Genomic DNA, 15,969 nt, shown 5'->3' with positions numbered 1-15,969 from the left:
GAGAGCATCAGTGCCTGTGCCAATGATAACCAGCCTCTCTCCTACAGTGGGGGAAGAGCACATTGAACAAATCAGTGGGGAGTTAAGTGGGGACAAAAGCAGCCAGCACTCAGTGGAACCAGCCACAGCAGAGGGGGACTTGCCATCCTCCACTCTGTTCACTAGCCTCGTTGCAGTATTCTGAGTAGCTCAGTAGATCTGGGTACAGTGCAATGGTTTTCTTTGAAAACTCTTCATCCTGTGCTATGGAAATTATCTGCTATTCTGTAATATGGAATTGCTTTTGTTTTCAGCCTTGTTAGAAACAAATAAATAAAACATTTTCAAGGAAATGGTTGACTTGCTTTGTTTCTATCTTTCCCATTTTCTTGGTGGCCTACACTTCCTTGAGTTGTCCTGTGTTTTGAGCCATAAGTGGGAGATGATGGTGGTTTTTAGGCCTTGGTGGACTGGGTAAGCTTTTCACCCATAGTTGCATAGTTAAAGAGCGTGCTAGCATGTATTTGTAATGCAAAGTTTTACAGGAAGAAGAGTCCAATTATTTGTCACAAGCCCCAGTGATCAGGTCAGAAAAACTTGATATTGGCCTTCAGCCCCCCGGTGGATGTTTTTGTTACAGCCACTCCTTGTGCATGTGGCTTTATGTGTGTGGAGGTTGTTTTGTTTCTCCATGACAGCGTGTGATGGGTTTGTTTCTATTTGTCTTCTGGTGAGATGCTGTCAAATTTCCATATGGAAGCATGCTTTGGTAGGTTACTGTGACCACAGCCATTCTTTGTTCTTCTGCCATAGAGAACTTTCATGCTTTCATTAAGTAAGCAATGACTTTTTCCATAGCAGCTTCCACAACGGTGCAGCTGTAGTGCAGATGAGCTGTCATGCTGCAGCAATGTGATCGGGGTTCTCATGCTTTGCTGTCAGCATACTAAATGTGGACGTGGTGTTTTATCAGAAATGTTTATTGTCCTGAAAGAATAGAGGAGCAGCTTAGAGGTAACTTATTTCTTTTTCTTGCAAAGCAAAGTTTTGTGCGTGGCAAAGACTGAAGAAGCAGGAACTTTGAGATGTGGAGAATAGAAAAAAAAGGTGGAAGTACGCAAGACATAAAAGCATTTATGGATGTGGCCTTGTGGATTATTTTTCCCCCCCAATTAATACAGGCATGACTCACTGCAGGCTTTTCATCAGCAATGAGATGCTGGAGCCACAGTCTGGAGCCAAACACTTTATAGGAAGCTGTTTTTTAGATTTGCAGACTGCAGCCATCTCTCAGAAGGTAAAGAGCATTTGTTCCGTGGCGTGCAGCTGGCAGCACACAGCTAACTCCTGCAGCTGCCCACAGAATGCTCTGCTTGTGCCCTTCAGAAACCCCTCCAGAGGGGCTGGATGACAAAGCCCAGCACACCACGCCAAGAGCTCTGCTGCCTTACTTCTGTGATCACCTCCACCTTTCTTTGCTCTGGCTGAGGGAGCACAGCTGCCCAAAGGCCCATGGGGGGCACGTGCTGTGGTGTGGCATTCTCTGGCACCTATGGCAGCCACAGCCTTCCTCTTGTGAGCCAGGTACCCTCAGCACCCACATCGCTTTCTGGTCAGCAACTGTGGGCTCGGGCCCTGACTGCTGGAGTGCTGGCAGAAGAGGTGAGTGGGTTTGGTTTGGTTTCTCCTTGGAAAGGAGAAGTTGTTGCTTTTGTTATTTTTTTGCTAAGTTGTCTTCTGCTTGACAGGTGAATGAATGAGATTAATTGCACTGCAGTCCCTTCTTGTAATGGGATGAATCAAATCCCTCCAAAAGCAAAAACAGGAGCTGGATTTATTAGCTCACTTAAAGCCCCCACCCACATCTCACAGTCTGTGCTGTTATGTTTATTCTTGGCTGTTGCTAAGAGAGCTGTTGCTTTATTTTTTCAGTGCCTTTTGTTGCACTCGCTCTGGAGTAAGCCTTGTATTCTGTAAATAAAGAGAGCTCCTGTCCCCCACCCCCCGCCCCTAAGTCAGCACTCACGTGGTGATCGAGCTGAAGTGTTTTGTGCAGGGTTCTTGATAATCAAAAGGCTTGATAAGTAATTTCTTTTACTCCACCAGTTTCTGGATTATTTTAGTTTTGTTACAATTCTGATCATGCATCATAGGACTGCAACAATGAGCTTTAAATAAGTATTCTTTGTGCACAGTAAAATAGAAATGAACATTTAACAAGTTAGCATTTCATCATATACATCAGATAGTAGGCACAATAGATAAATCAAGCAGCTTGGTTTTTTTTTTATGTAGAGCATTTTCATGAAGAGTGCCATGTAGACCAAAATGTAATCGGAGCTATTAGTAACCCTCCCACACACCCTCCAACAAGCCCTTTATTGGGGGTAAGGGGGCGGCTGTGTGCACAAAACCAAAAACACTGAACAGTAGGAGGACAAATTAAGTTACCGTAGGCAGCAGTGTGAATATTAAAAACCTCTTCCTGTGAAAGAATACTTCAGACCCTGTAAAAACTGGTTCAGTTAAAAATAGATGTATTTACATTTAAGTCTGATCTAGCAAGTTTTTCCCAGCAGGTGTAAGTTAAGATGTACAGCAACTCTGCAGGTTGTACTCAATCTGAATTAGATTTGTGAGCGTTTCTTTTCTTAAAAAGTTGCAGCTATTAGGCCTTGAAGCACCAGCATATTGCAGCGGTGGGATGAGCAGCTATCTGTCCCCTTTGCTACCAGTGCACTGCTGGGATAAATCCCAAACCTGTCGTTAGATCACACTAGTGCTAATTAGACGATGTTTTTTTATTCCAGCTCAGAATGTACGGGTCGTTCAGCAGGGCCACGTTCTTCTCCCTTATACTCACACGTGTCTTAGCTCTACCCACATCACTGGTTAAGTATGTGAGGGCAGAATTTAGCTGTAGGTGTTCGCAGCTCACTGCTGCTATAGTAAAATAGGTGGACAAATCCATCTGTTGCCGTTCGTATGAACATGCTTTGCTTTTGTGAAGCCACTTATGCTACTTGTTCAGGGATAACAACTACTAAAATGCTAAATAGTCAAGGTCAGCTCTTTGGTAAGCATCGATGCCTATAGATTACACAGCTTCTACTGCTGGGTGCAATATTGGGATGGCTTTGGGATACTCTGTGTAGAAGGAAGCGTTCATTTCACCATGCCAGTCAAGATAGTTATTTGTTTTATTTGGTTATTGTTCAACAACAAAGTTCAATACTTTCCAGGTGGAGCTTTGAACTGTCCCTCTAGTTCCCTCCCTTATCGATAATAAAAAGGTAATGAAGAAAATTCCTGTATTTTTTAGATACCTAAAATCTCATTTATGCTAACAAGCTTCAGTTGCAATTTAATGTTACAATTATTTCCTCATGGGAGCTAGGAGGATTAAGCTGAGGCCCCTCCAGTGTCTGAAGATGGCTGTCCACAACCACCATTAAAACAAAAAAGCTAGTGTTGAAAAACACACAGTTTACAATAAAAAAGTAGAAACCAATTCAATTCCCTTTTTGTTACGAATATAAATTTTCTTGTAAGTATGTACAGTCCTTTGAGCTATTTCTATAGCAGGAAGCATTTCACAAACAAGACACAAGAGATACGCTTGCAGGACTCAACAGGCCCATTTCTGAGGTCTTGAAGATCTTCCATGAGATGCAAAGATTTAAAGACTGATCTCAGTGACCTTTCAAAGTATTCAGACCAGGAGACAAAACTTTCAGCAAGTTTCCTGCCCTATCATCTGATCTAAAATAACCCAACAGACAAGAGAACGGAGTACAATATTCATGAAACTTGCCCAAGGACACTGACAAAGGACATTTGACTTCTTATGGATCTTTAGAACAGGTTAGCACGGGCTTGCAAGGGACTAGCAGAAGTTTAAGAGGATGGCCAAGGGAAGATTGGACGCAGTTTTGCTCTTTCCAGTTGTAAAGAACGTGGTTGTTCACTTAGGATGTCGCTATCGCAGACTGAATGGTCAAAACCTGCTTTGAAAATCATTTGCTCTCTGCTTCATGGTCACGGCAAAAGAGAATAGGAAGCAGTAAATGGCTCAAGGTTAGATATGCAGAAGCAAAGGCCAAGGTGTCAGTAACTGCTAAAGCTGTTCATTGTGAGTATCCTCTTGTGCAGTGACAGTCGGTTCTTATTGTATGACAAGCTACAGGTCACAGGGAGGGCCCAGCTCTGTGCTGCTTTTCTCTCTGGGGAAGGTCCTCTTGGGGTGTGAGCCGAGCTCTGTGGTGTAACTTCTGAACAGACCGTGTTTAATGCAGAGAGAAGAGGTGTGACTGTAATTCTTGTCATAGAATAAGGCTCGTTAACTCTTCTTTGCCAAATTGCCAGAGTAATTACCAGTTATTTTGCAGCGTAATCTAGAGGTTCAGTTAATTTACAAGTGAGGTACAATACACTACTCAGCAAAGCAACCTAAAAGGAGAGAGCAGCCAGTGATGGTGCAGCAGCATGCAGTGAACTGTCATGCAGAAGACCTGGATAAAGTCTTAACACCCCAGTAGCTTATAGATAATGCACTTTGTCTTGGAGTAGGGCACGCGGGCTCATTTAAAGCAGGGTTCTTCCCTCCCCAACAGAGCTGCTCTAGAGCAATTCTAGTGAGAACAAAATAACTCTCAAAAGTGGCAGGTGAACAGATTTACCAAAAGTAATTTTTGTGTGTGTGTTCTGTAGAGAATATCCAATCACACCTTCTATTGAAGGACTCGGTCACCTTGGCCCTTCTGGTTCCAGGCCATTAGGAATTCCCAGCACATCTCAGAACTATGATCAATTATCTGGTAAGGGGTGCTAACCACATTGAAGACCTGGGGTGGGACTCCGGTCCCATTTAATTTCCTCGATGAAGTACTAGGGACTATAGTGAATACAAAAAGTTCATGAACTGCTTGAAAGAGTAACGGTAGTACAAAGTGCAAAAACAGGAGTGCAGGAAAGTGCAGAGAAATTAACTGAGATGCGAACAATCTTCAAAAGCATCACATCTCCTGATATGAAGCTAGCTGTGGCCCAGAAATGCTGTTTTGGTAACTGGGCAGCAGACGTATGGAGTGCATATAACTCAGTATATTTCCTTTTTTTTTCCTGCAGGTCAAGATGAGTAACTTTGTCTAGCTGAGACTTACACTGAAGACTGGTCCCAGACCTGGCAGGGAAATAAAATGACAGTTACACAATGCACGTGTTGTTTCTACAGAAGCACAGGTGCCAGAAGCAGTACATCACCTCACCACTGCTGCTACAACTGAGTGCTGCATGTCTGCTTGCTTCCTGGTGGCCTAATGCTTAAACCACTGACAAAGATAAGCGCCAGCATCACACTGATCATGGCAGGTTCCCACTATCTCCCTCTCAAGCCATCAGTGACTTGGTTTCTATTAGTAAAACATTCACTTTCATGTCTCAAGAACTTTAACCTGTTCTCAAGTCAAGCTGCTTTTGCAGTTACGGAATTAACGCAAGGGAAGGGTCAGGAAGTTACACAACTTCAAATGTTCTGTGCTGCAATAGGAGCAGGGTGAGACGGGATTTGCTCTTACACTTTACAGCACCACCAGCCCTTCCAAAGTCCACATCTTTTCATGAGATCAGAGACGATCTCCAAGCTCCCCACTTACCTTGTTGACTTGAGCAAGAGGAGTTCTGGCACCACTCACAGGCATTCGTCCTCGGCTGCTTTCATCAAACAATCTTCCAGGGGACCTTTCTCTACGGGTGCTCAAAAGCCGGCCTGGAGATTTCTCCCTCTCCAGTGGTCGCCCAGGCGATTTGTCCCTCCGCAGCTCTGTCCTGCCCTCACGGTACCGATGGGGTGTGCTTGGTTCTCGAGGGTGGCTGGGACCTTCGGGTGGTCCTGGGCTCGACGCTACCCGCTTGGTTATGTGCTCGTTGTATGTGGGAGGACCTCTCTTGTTAGGGCTGCTGTCATTCAAAAATAATGGACGCGAACAGCTGAGCGACAAAAACCTCATGTTACATTTCCTCTTTGCAAAAATGTAACTCTCCCGAAATCTCTAGTAGTGTTCACCTGAAAAATCAGACCTCCCTAAGCCCTGCTATAAAGTGCAAAGATGGATCCATAAGCTACGCATCCCGATTTTTCAGTTTTCAGCAGCGCTATCAACTGTGGTATTTGTGCACTCATCTGAAGTACCATTGCCCTGCTGAGCCTTGCCTCCCTCCATGCTCTCCTTTAACAGAAAGCGACTCTTGATTTAGAAATTCTGACAGTTGGTATTTAGTATCACACCATTGCAACCTAAATTCACCCTGTCTCGAAGTCAAGGTCAACACAAAACAGCTGAAGAGCTCAAAACATCCTTTACTTGTGTTTGTGGAAGAGATTCGCCACAGATTCCTACAGAGCTGATGTTCCTCAGTGCTCTGGATTTTAAAACATGAGGAACATTTCTTGTTCCATTCCAGCACTACAGTAGCTGACTAACACTGGCCTCTGTCTCCAAGAAAGAAGTGAGGGCAACAAACATTTAAGGGGGAAAGGATATCTGGAGTGAGTTTGCTTACACAAGGACCATAACACACCAGCTTAGCCATACCTGCGCGTAGCAGAAGATCCTCTGTGGTGCTCATTGTTGGTCTCCTTCACCAGATTGCCCTTACAGCAAATCACCCTTAATTTATCTTGGTAAGAGGAGGCCAAGTAGATAGCTCCAGATGAAATTGCAGGCCCTAGATACCGTGGATTTGGGATCTCCAAGTGGGCTCGTGCAGGTGTTCTGGGTAAAATTGCAGGAAAAAGTATTTACAATGACAACACTGCACCCTTTCCTGGCACACGCTGCTCAAAAGAATGAAAAGAGAACAACTTACCCTAGAGAAGCCCGTGCCTGAATCTCTATCACTTCAAGGGAATTGAAGTGGGTCACAAACAGATAAGGCTCCCTATAGGCTGAAGGAACACCACAGAGGCAGGAGAAATACAATATAAAGTTATCTGTTAGAAACTTATTAAAATGTTTGTGAACAGAACAGAATGCTGGGAAGCCCACTGGGAAAAGCTAGGAAGAGCACATTTTCTGTGATGTCTTATTACAAACAAAATTACTAAGTAGAGAGACAGGAGCTTTGAGAATTGCTGCTATAAAACCACCTGTATCCAAAGAAATTTTACTAACTGAAATAATATGAATAAGGCATAAAAATGGGTTATTAACTGAACAAAATCCAGCGGGTAATGCAAAAGGGCTGAAGGAGCCACACTGAAATGATATATTCTTGACTATTTCAGGTATTTCCAAGCATCATAAAAAATTCCACTAGCCAGTTTAGCCACCGTCAAGCTAAGAACATTAATGGAACACATCACTTTAGTCTGTCTCAAGTGTTTACACCTCAGAAGATCTGCCATTTGGATTTGTAATGATAGCCATCATGTGAAAATTGCCATCGTTCCTGGGAGAGCTGGGAGAGGGAAGAGGAAACGGAACTGCTGAGAGCAAAGAATACCTTTCCCACAAGTATGTTTCCTCATTCCAGTGATGTCCATACCCCAGTGAACGTCCCCCTGCACCTACCAAAAGCTAAGGGTAAGCGATTCCACTTCAGGTCATCAGTCCTACTGCGTCTTCCATAGGAATCCACAAAGACACCAAACTCTGCCAAGAAAAGTAATGTCAAGTCATGAGCAGTTTTGAAGACACAAGGCATTCTGACAGGGATTTCTCCCACTGAGAAAATGTACACGATCTTGCAAGTCCCACAGGTTGCCTTGACACTGTCTAGACTTAAAGAGTACTTGGATACCGAAAGGTATTTGAATTCTAGGTCTCTCTGTAGCAATTAAGGTAAGGTTATTATTCCATCTGTTTCTGCAGCTGGGAACACTATGCTACTCCTACTGTAAGACACTCAGAACTACTGATAGTGGGTTTTTGAAGACTTCCTGTGCATTTCCATGACACTATCCTGAAGGGCCAATAAAAGCAGCTATAAGAAAAAGTAACACACAAGACATTTTAAAAGTCTCTTCTATCAAGAATTCCAAAGTTTGAAAGCCCTTAATCAGGATAATCAAACACCTGCTTTACTGAACATTAACTACAATCCCTCCTGTCTGGGCAAAGAAGACTACCTGTGGTACTGAGCCATGAGTACAGAGAACTTTTAAGCCAGAAGCAAGCTGATCAGAAGCACTGCAGAAAACTGGATCAGGAATAGGTATTTTAGCACCAATTTTCTGCATACCTTCACTGTTGAAACACCAGCTGCAAATCTTTCAGGGCTTTTAGATTCACCATTTCTAAGAAGTCTTTTGTTACCAGGCCCTAGGAAGTCAACTCTGTCCAGCTTTCTCTCTCAGCAGCACCTTTTGTTTGTTCCCATCCCAAGAAGAGATGCAGTGCAACAGCTGTACAACCATGCAATACACTTACCATGAAAACACAGCAGATACTCCTCTCTCTGTCCTGTTGGGTTTACTTGGATGATGCTGACTGGGAAACTGTTGGTGGATGCGGCAAACACAGCGGAGGCCAAAGTGTGGTCATTTTTATCCAGGAACTCTGCAAAGAGAATGGAGAAAAACAGCTAGATCAGCACATCAACTTTTTTTCCCCTAAAGCAGTACTCCACAGAATCTGTAGAACCATTTGGTGCATTCCTTAGAAAATGCTTCCTACCCTCCAGTGTGTACTGCTTCATCTCAATTTCATAGAACTTGTTGGTTCCAATAATGATGCTGTAAGTGGTCAAATGGATACAGCTGCAGGGCTCTGAGGTTTCAATCTCCTGGAAAAGAGAAGGAATGGATAGACCAGCATTAGTTCCCTGTAATTGTATACAGATATTGCTTATTATGGAAGGTTACACAAGGGCTGCTCTGAAAGTAGAGCCTCCTATTTTATTAAGTTGCCCCATAATATCAGAGGTGGATATTGGTGGCATAGCAGTAGAGGTTGAATCTTCTCACCAATATTCTGTTATATTTTGCTGCTGTTTGATAGATGGCAGCAGAGGGGCAGTCTGACAAAATAGCATCTGAAGTAAAGGTGTAGGACTGAATTCCTCCATGTGGACAAAATGGCACCTACTGACATTCATCAATGCTTGCTGAATGCTTGTGGAGGTCAAACAGTGGATGTGAGCACAGTGAGGTGGTGTGTTTCAGCAGTTTAAAAACACATAATTTGTAAATAAATCCGAGGCATTACTTTTGGAGCAACCTATGAGTATTGCCACATTTATAGTGGAGAGAGACAGTAACCTTTCAGCATCCTGGAACAATAGTCCTGTTTGAAGGGAAAGTTTTATTTGGTTGGAAGTGATGCTTGAATAGAGACTTGCAAGCCAACTCATGTCCAAGTGCTGACCTCAGTGAGAACCTCTTCCTTTTAGAAGGACACATTCTGAAAGGCATTCTGCTCTCTAGCTCAGTTTACTGGAATAGCAGGGAGTGGCTCCCTGCTTATTTGTAACAGCTTACAGCCACACCAATGACTGCACATCTGAAAAGCTGCCTGGAGATGATATAACAAACCTGTGACCTTGTGTAGGGAACCTGCTTTGGCAGGGGGGTTGGACTCGATGATCTCTGGAGGTCCCTTCCAACCCCTACAATTCTGTGATTCTGTGAAACCATTTGGTTTCTCTCTATCCTAAACTGCAGCAATCACGTCACATGTTTGTCTCCAGAGTCATAGATTTGATGTAGACTTCTTTAACCTCTATTGCCTACTGTTTATCCCAGTTTATCTGGAAACTTAGTTGACAGAACAGAAGGGCATATTCTGGGCTTGCTGCCATCTTGTTAGGATCTAAATTGAGTTGTCTGGATCATCAAAGACGTTGAAGTTGAATGGCAGCATTTGCAGAAACCAGCAGCTGTAGGTCTTCAGAGTTTTCTGTCAAGTGGCACTCTGTCATGAGCAGGAGTTGGTATCAGCTACAACGCTTGTACACATCGCAGGTTTGCTGGCATCCATACTGTGTGTGCCAAGACTTGTCCAACACGTGTATCTCAACTCTCCAGGAGGCCAGCATCTGAATTACTGCATGTCTGCCTGTAAGTGACTGGCTGAAGAATTGCAGAGATCCTGCTTTTCACATACGCACACGACAGAGCAAAGCAATGCACGCTCCAGAACCATGCAGTACTAAAGGTGCAGGTGGAGATAGCTGCATACACTGGAAGTATATGCACAGCCATGTGAGATTTGTATCTTACTGCCTTGTTGGCCGTATTTATCAGCTGCTTATCCTCTGATGGGATAATACCAAATAAGCTTTGATCAGCATTGGAACAGTAAACAAGTTATTTAATTGCAAAGAGAGAATTCATTTGTTGAGGATTTCTCCAAAGACAACCAAAGGGAGGGAACACGGATGGGTAAGTAAGAAAAAAGCCTTCCTTGGGTAAATAAGCACAGGTACAGGTACAGCTGGGTCCAGTATCTCAAAAACCTCAATTCTGTTCTCTGTCTCTCAACATATGCCAAACCTCATCACAGGAAATCACCCTGTGCTCTCACTTTCCTCTGCGCACATAGCAATTTTCTATCACTTCTGCTGGCAAACAAATGTTCTGGAGCAAACATCTTAAACTTTTTTTTGCATGCATAAGAACAACGCAAAGCCTTGGTGCAGTGTAGCAATTACCTCAGCTACTGAAAGGAATTACTAAGCTTACCTTTCTGATACAGAACTTGCTCAAGCTCTCATTGTATCGCAGAACAACCACTTTATTGGGCATGGCTGCACAGATGCAAAGACCATTCTCAACCTGTAAGAGGATTACAGCCATAGGTTAGGGTGATAATAAAGTAAATTTACTGTTGAATGTGTGGAACAGATCCAAAGACCTTTCAACACAAAAGGAAATTTGCAGAGATAAGCAAGTCCATTTTTAGTAGGGTAGTTATAGAGCAAAGTAGTGAAAGGATAACAAGCCTCTTGAGATTCTCAAAGGAATATAAATCTGAACTGTTTCTATGATGCCTTTCATACTTAGAACAAATCAGAAGCTTTTTACTAAAATCAGTAAGAAACCAACATGAGGTAAGTTGAATTTTAACCCCTCAAACTGCTACCTTAAAGATCACTTTGAACTGAATGATGTTCAGTTTGTTATCAGAGTGCTGCGCAGAATTAATTGTTAATGAGAATTTTTACTGTGGCTAAATGTTCCACACTGACCCTAGGAATTAGCATAAATATCAAGCTTTATCAAGTGACACAAATAAGTAAATTCGCTAGCATGGAAACTGTTAGATGACATTTGAGAACAAACAGTGGATGGAATTCACTGACTATAAATCTTAAAGCTGAAGCAAACTCTGAGGAGACAGCTACGCTGTGCTTTGATGCATTTCTTGTTATACAGCAGTTTAGGTTATACCATCATGTCACCCTAACTGAATTTATTCACTTTTGTGGTAGATTCTCCATCCCATCTCCAGCTCAGTCTCTCTTTTCCACCTATACTGCTCTTATTTGAAGAAAAAAGATTTTAAACAAGAATACAGACTTTGCACTTGTTGCCAGTGAAATAAAGATGCTGATTTGATTAATATTAAACTTGGTAGAGGCTAAAGGGTGCTCTGGGAGCAGAAGGGAGCTGTGTCCTACCTTGCCAGCAGCAAAAAGATGACATCCTTTGACAGCCTCAAAAACGTTTGGTGAGATATCAGGCTGGGCTGGAAGGTGAGACTGGGCTAGAGATTGCTTCACCTTTTTTACATCAACGAGACACAAAGCCCTTTCTTCTCCTGCAGACAAAAATGGTTACATTTTGTCAAGGGAAAACTCCTTGTTCTCTGCAAGTCTTTTTTGTTACCTAAGCAGCAGCTTATCATTACAGGCTGTTACTGTGGAAACAGTCACAGTGTACCATGTAGAAGTCATTTCATATTATTCCTATTAAAAGTGAAATAGAAAACTTATCTTAAAAAAAAATAAAAAAAAACACCACAAAACAGGCAATAAATCCACTGGGAAAACAATTCTCTGTGGATTAATAGTGTTGCTAACGTCAAGTAGGTCATCACTAAAAGCAGCCTCATTAGTGCACTATCCAAAATTATCCAGAAAGTTTTCTTTTACCCTTTAGAAAGTCCCTAAGAAGAACTCTTCTGTGCCAACATAACTGGCAATGAGTTTCCAGGTGCTCCAATAAATGGTATTACAGACCATGCCTGATTCCTCTCACATGAATGTTTAACTCAGCCTTCAATCACATATTCATTTATGAGAAAACACCAGACAGTATTGTGTTAGCCACTGTTCCTGATGACACACCAGTCTTAAACAAATAAACACAATTGTGTAATTAATCTAAAGGAAAGCCTGGGCCTCTGGAACCTGCATAGCAGCAAGTTTCCAAAGCAATTAGCAGAAGGTTACTGCAGCACACACAGTAGCATACAGCCCCCTACCTGCTATCATGAGTAGCTTCTCCAGATCCTTGATGAGGTGAATTTGGAACACAGCACCCACTCCTGGGATGTGCGTTAAGGAATTCTTTAATACATTCAGGGCATAGAGGCCTTCCTCTGCACCCACCAGTACAACCTACAGAGACAGCAGGAAAAAAAAAACAAACACTGCACTGTATGAGGAGAACAAGGAATGCTCCAAGAGCAAGTTTGGATGAGTGTTTACCAGAAGATGCAGTGAAAAGGACAAAAAAAGCAAACCAAGGACATAATTACACACATTGCTGTGAAGGCAGTTTTCATGAGTGAACTATCCAGTATTCAGTAAGGTTCAACTGACCATTGTCATTACCTGGTCACTGAAGGGCATTGTGCAATTTATATCCAAACGGTCCTCACCCTCTAGCTTCAGCAGGGAGTTCCCAAGCAACTTCTGTAAATAACAGAAAGAACTTCTTTGTTATTGCTAAGTCAAACTTCCTCTGCTTCTCCAATTGTATTTTAACAATGCAAAATCATGATTTCAGATGGGATAAAAGTTTAGTGTAGATTTTCTTTTCTGATAAAGCTAAACGTTGCAGGGATCTCTCCTACAAAAGAAATAGTAAACGTTCAGCTGCCTGAAATGCAGTCAGAAACTGATCAGAATTAACCTAAACTTGTGTACAATTTATTGTTATCCCTATAACGTCCAATTCCCTCCATCTCTTGCAGTGGAGCACTGACTTTTTTTTTTTACAGAAGGATAAAGACATCCAAATGTCAGTGAGAGCATCTATTTTCTCAGAGACGAAAGAAATGTTAGCATGAGAGATGATTTCCTCCTAATCCAATATTCATTACTTCCAGAGCCAACATTTTAATATGAAATGCCATAGAATCAAGTCTCCCTTCCTCAGAAAATAGATTTATCAGTACAGCAATGACAAAAGGCTATCCAAAGTCATAACAACTCAATTTAACCTTTTATCCTTATCAGGAATAAAGCTAAAAGTAAAAAACAAACACATCCCTCTCTGCTACAAAACAAAAAGAAACCCCAATTTTTTAGGAAAGAGCTCTTTTCTTTCTTTCTTTCTTTCTCTCTGTCTCTTTCTCTCTGTCTCTCTTTCTCTCTGTCTCTCTTTCTCTCTCTCAAGACTTGCTCATTCCATATAGTACACTATAAGATACAATTTAAATCATGTTTTAGAACTGCTCTCTCTTCCTTTGCTGTATGCTGGAATTGCAGAGATACAATTTTTGAGTCCTCTTACTGCACTCCCAAGCCTAAAGAAGGGTACTGTAATATAAAGGCCCAGTCTCACAGTGAACTAGTTCCTGGTACTCATACTGCATGTCTTAAGGCAGAAATAAGAACTTACCTTCAGTTAAACCTCAGTATGTCAAATACCAAAAAATCATTTTTCAAAACTCTGCTCCCTCCCAGAATATTTATTATTAAATGAAACTTTTATACTCACAGCATCAGCCTCAGCTTTTTCTCTGGAAACTCTCCCACCTGCCACTATTGATTCCAGTGCTGTGACCCAGCGCTGTTTGTCAGGGAAGCTGGGTGCTAACAGGTAGAGTGTTCTACCAGGCCAGCAAGTGGTGTGTGGATGAGACTCCAATTTTAGGATATATGGCACATCTGAGATGTTGCATAGATAGAATAAGACTTAGATTAGATTTTGGCATATTGTCAATGGACTTAAATCAACACCTTTCAGTGTTATTGGAGAGAAGTTGTATTTAGCACGATGTATTACCACAGCAATTTATACAGAGGTTTCTCCTTTTACAGGTCCTGCACAGGCTAGTCTCCTAAAGCTAAATATTAGCTAGATGTATACAAACCATACATACAGTGCTGTCTCTACAGTAAGTAAGAATCATTTCTTGTCTTTTATTCGAAAGAAATAACATTATGGGGAAAAAAGAACAGCCACTCAGCTAGTTTTTTTCCTGTACTGTTCAAGAAGTATCTGTAAAAACTGGTTGTGGAAACCTTTGTTTTTAACAATCTGAAGCCTTTAATGTTTAAATCAAGACATACATAATCTTTTCATCAGTTCTATTCAATACATACAAATTAAAACATTAACACTTTTTCATAATAAGAGACTGTACACACCCACAGTATTTCTAAGTTAACGACTTTCTGCTTAGAGCACAATAGTGACACATATTACAGAACTTCGCACTTCATAACGAGTACTGATCAAAGAAATGTAAAGTAAACCAAGTTGGCTTTTCAGTATGCTACAAAATGCTAATATTTACTTCCATTTGGCTTGATGATTATCTTATTCACAGTTCAAGTACCATGACAGAAGTAACTCCCTATGTGTAACCAAATCTAACCAAACCTATTCACTTCATTCAGAGAGGTAACCTCGGAATTGCACAGTTACAGAATGAAAGTTAAAGGGGAAAAAGTCTGTTTAGCCAAACAGAATACCAACTGATGGCAAATCAGATGAAATCCATTTGACCTCATTGATTCTCACCTGTCTTTGCTGTATTGGAAAGTTCAGTAGCTCCTACAGCTCCATGAACAGTTACATCCCCATCAGGAAGGCAGAGCTCAAATTCTTCCAGAGGCCTCTGTCCAGCTGCAGAGGGAATGGGGAGATGGATTAAGAAAGGACAAACAAACAGTGAGGAAAGTAACGGATAGCAAAATGAAGTGGATGCAGGCTGGATATTTCACAGCTGGATTGTGATAACATACTAGCAAATAAAACCATTAAAGACCCAAAAAAGACCCAACAACACCACTGCCTTATTACAGAAGATTTAGCTAAATTAGGTATGGCTACAGCAAGCAATCTTTAGGCCTTGTTCTTCCTAGAAATGCTAAGTTACCTTCTCTTGCTTCTGCATCATAAATGAGCACTTTTGTTCCTTCCAGGACAATATACTTCCTGTCCCAGCCCTGTTGCCCACGTTTATTATTCCTGAAGAAAATAAGCACAAACCCATGTTGGATTTTCTACTTGGATTATGAACAAAACAAACATGCAAATTTTAAAAGAGATTCCATTGGTAGCAAGAAGTTGTAATGAACATATCCAATTATCACATCGTAAGAGCCAGGATAATACACAGAACTGTCCCAAACGTTTCAGCACCTGATATGGCACCAACCATCACGTTCATCATACCTTGGCACTTTCATCCACCCTTCAAGACGTAGATTGCTGCTTGGCTCCTTCAGCTGCAGACCAGGAGAATTCATTTTATCCCGGCAGAATGCTTCAGAGAAATGCGTGGCATATTCTGCTGGCAGTCCACAAGTAGCTGGCAAGCAAGTTGAGCATTTTGGGTGACACATCACTTGGCATTCTGACAAAAAGACAGCGAAAAACTTATGTAAAATGATGAAAAAAGCATTAGAGTTGCCTCAACTCCTAATGCACAAATCCCAGTTTTTGTAAGAATCTCCTTCTATTCTACATCAGATGTTTTCTAAAGTAGAATGCTCGCCCAAGAAATTTCAGCCTTCATGCTTGGTCATTCATTCAACCTTCACTGACAAGCAATTCTAGGCAGCTGATGCTTCTTCATGCTCGTCACACTA

At 41.8% G+C, this 15,969-nt stretch overlaps 1 protein-coding gene across 1 annotated transcript in view; it reads right to left on the bottom strand.

Moving 5' to 3' along the window:
* Positions 1-5,137: 5,137 nt before the first annotated feature.
* Positions 5,138-15,969, bottom strand: part of CIT (citron rho-interacting serine/threonine kinase) — a gene marked incomplete at both ends in the record, with an annotated part of 67,291 nt that continues 56,459 nt past the window's right edge. The window contains 15 exons of the mRNA XM_079543692.1: positions 5,138-5,161; positions 5,634-5,937; positions 6,573-6,752; positions 6,847-6,925; positions 7,551-7,631; positions 8,409-8,537; positions 8,655-8,763; positions 10,661-10,753; positions 11,599-11,738; positions 12,405-12,540; positions 12,757-12,837; positions 13,868-14,037; positions 14,897-15,001; positions 15,255-15,346; positions 15,554-15,756. Coding sequence (XP_079399818.1) covers positions 5,138-5,161; positions 5,634-5,937; positions 6,573-6,752; positions 6,847-6,925; positions 7,551-7,631; positions 8,409-8,537; positions 8,655-8,763; positions 10,661-10,753; positions 11,599-11,738; positions 12,405-12,540; positions 12,757-12,837; positions 13,868-14,037; positions 14,897-15,001; positions 15,255-15,346; positions 15,554-15,756 — 1,926 coding nt within the window. The remainder of the gene's footprint in view (positions 5,162-5,633; positions 5,938-6,572; positions 6,753-6,846; positions 6,926-7,550; positions 7,632-8,408; positions 8,538-8,654; positions 8,764-10,660; positions 10,754-11,598; positions 11,739-12,404; positions 12,541-12,756; positions 12,838-13,867; positions 14,038-14,896; positions 15,002-15,254; positions 15,347-15,553; positions 15,757-15,969) is intronic.

This window comes from Tetrao urogallus (genome assembly GCF_951394365.1).
Source record: "Tetrao urogallus genome assembly, chromosome: 17".
NCBI classification, from domain to species: domain Eukaryota; kingdom Metazoa; phylum Chordata; class Aves; order Galliformes; family Phasianidae; genus Tetrao; species Tetrao urogallus.
The sequence above is the reverse complement of the archived record's forward strand: the minus strand, read 5'-3'. Positions and strand labels throughout refer to the sequence as shown.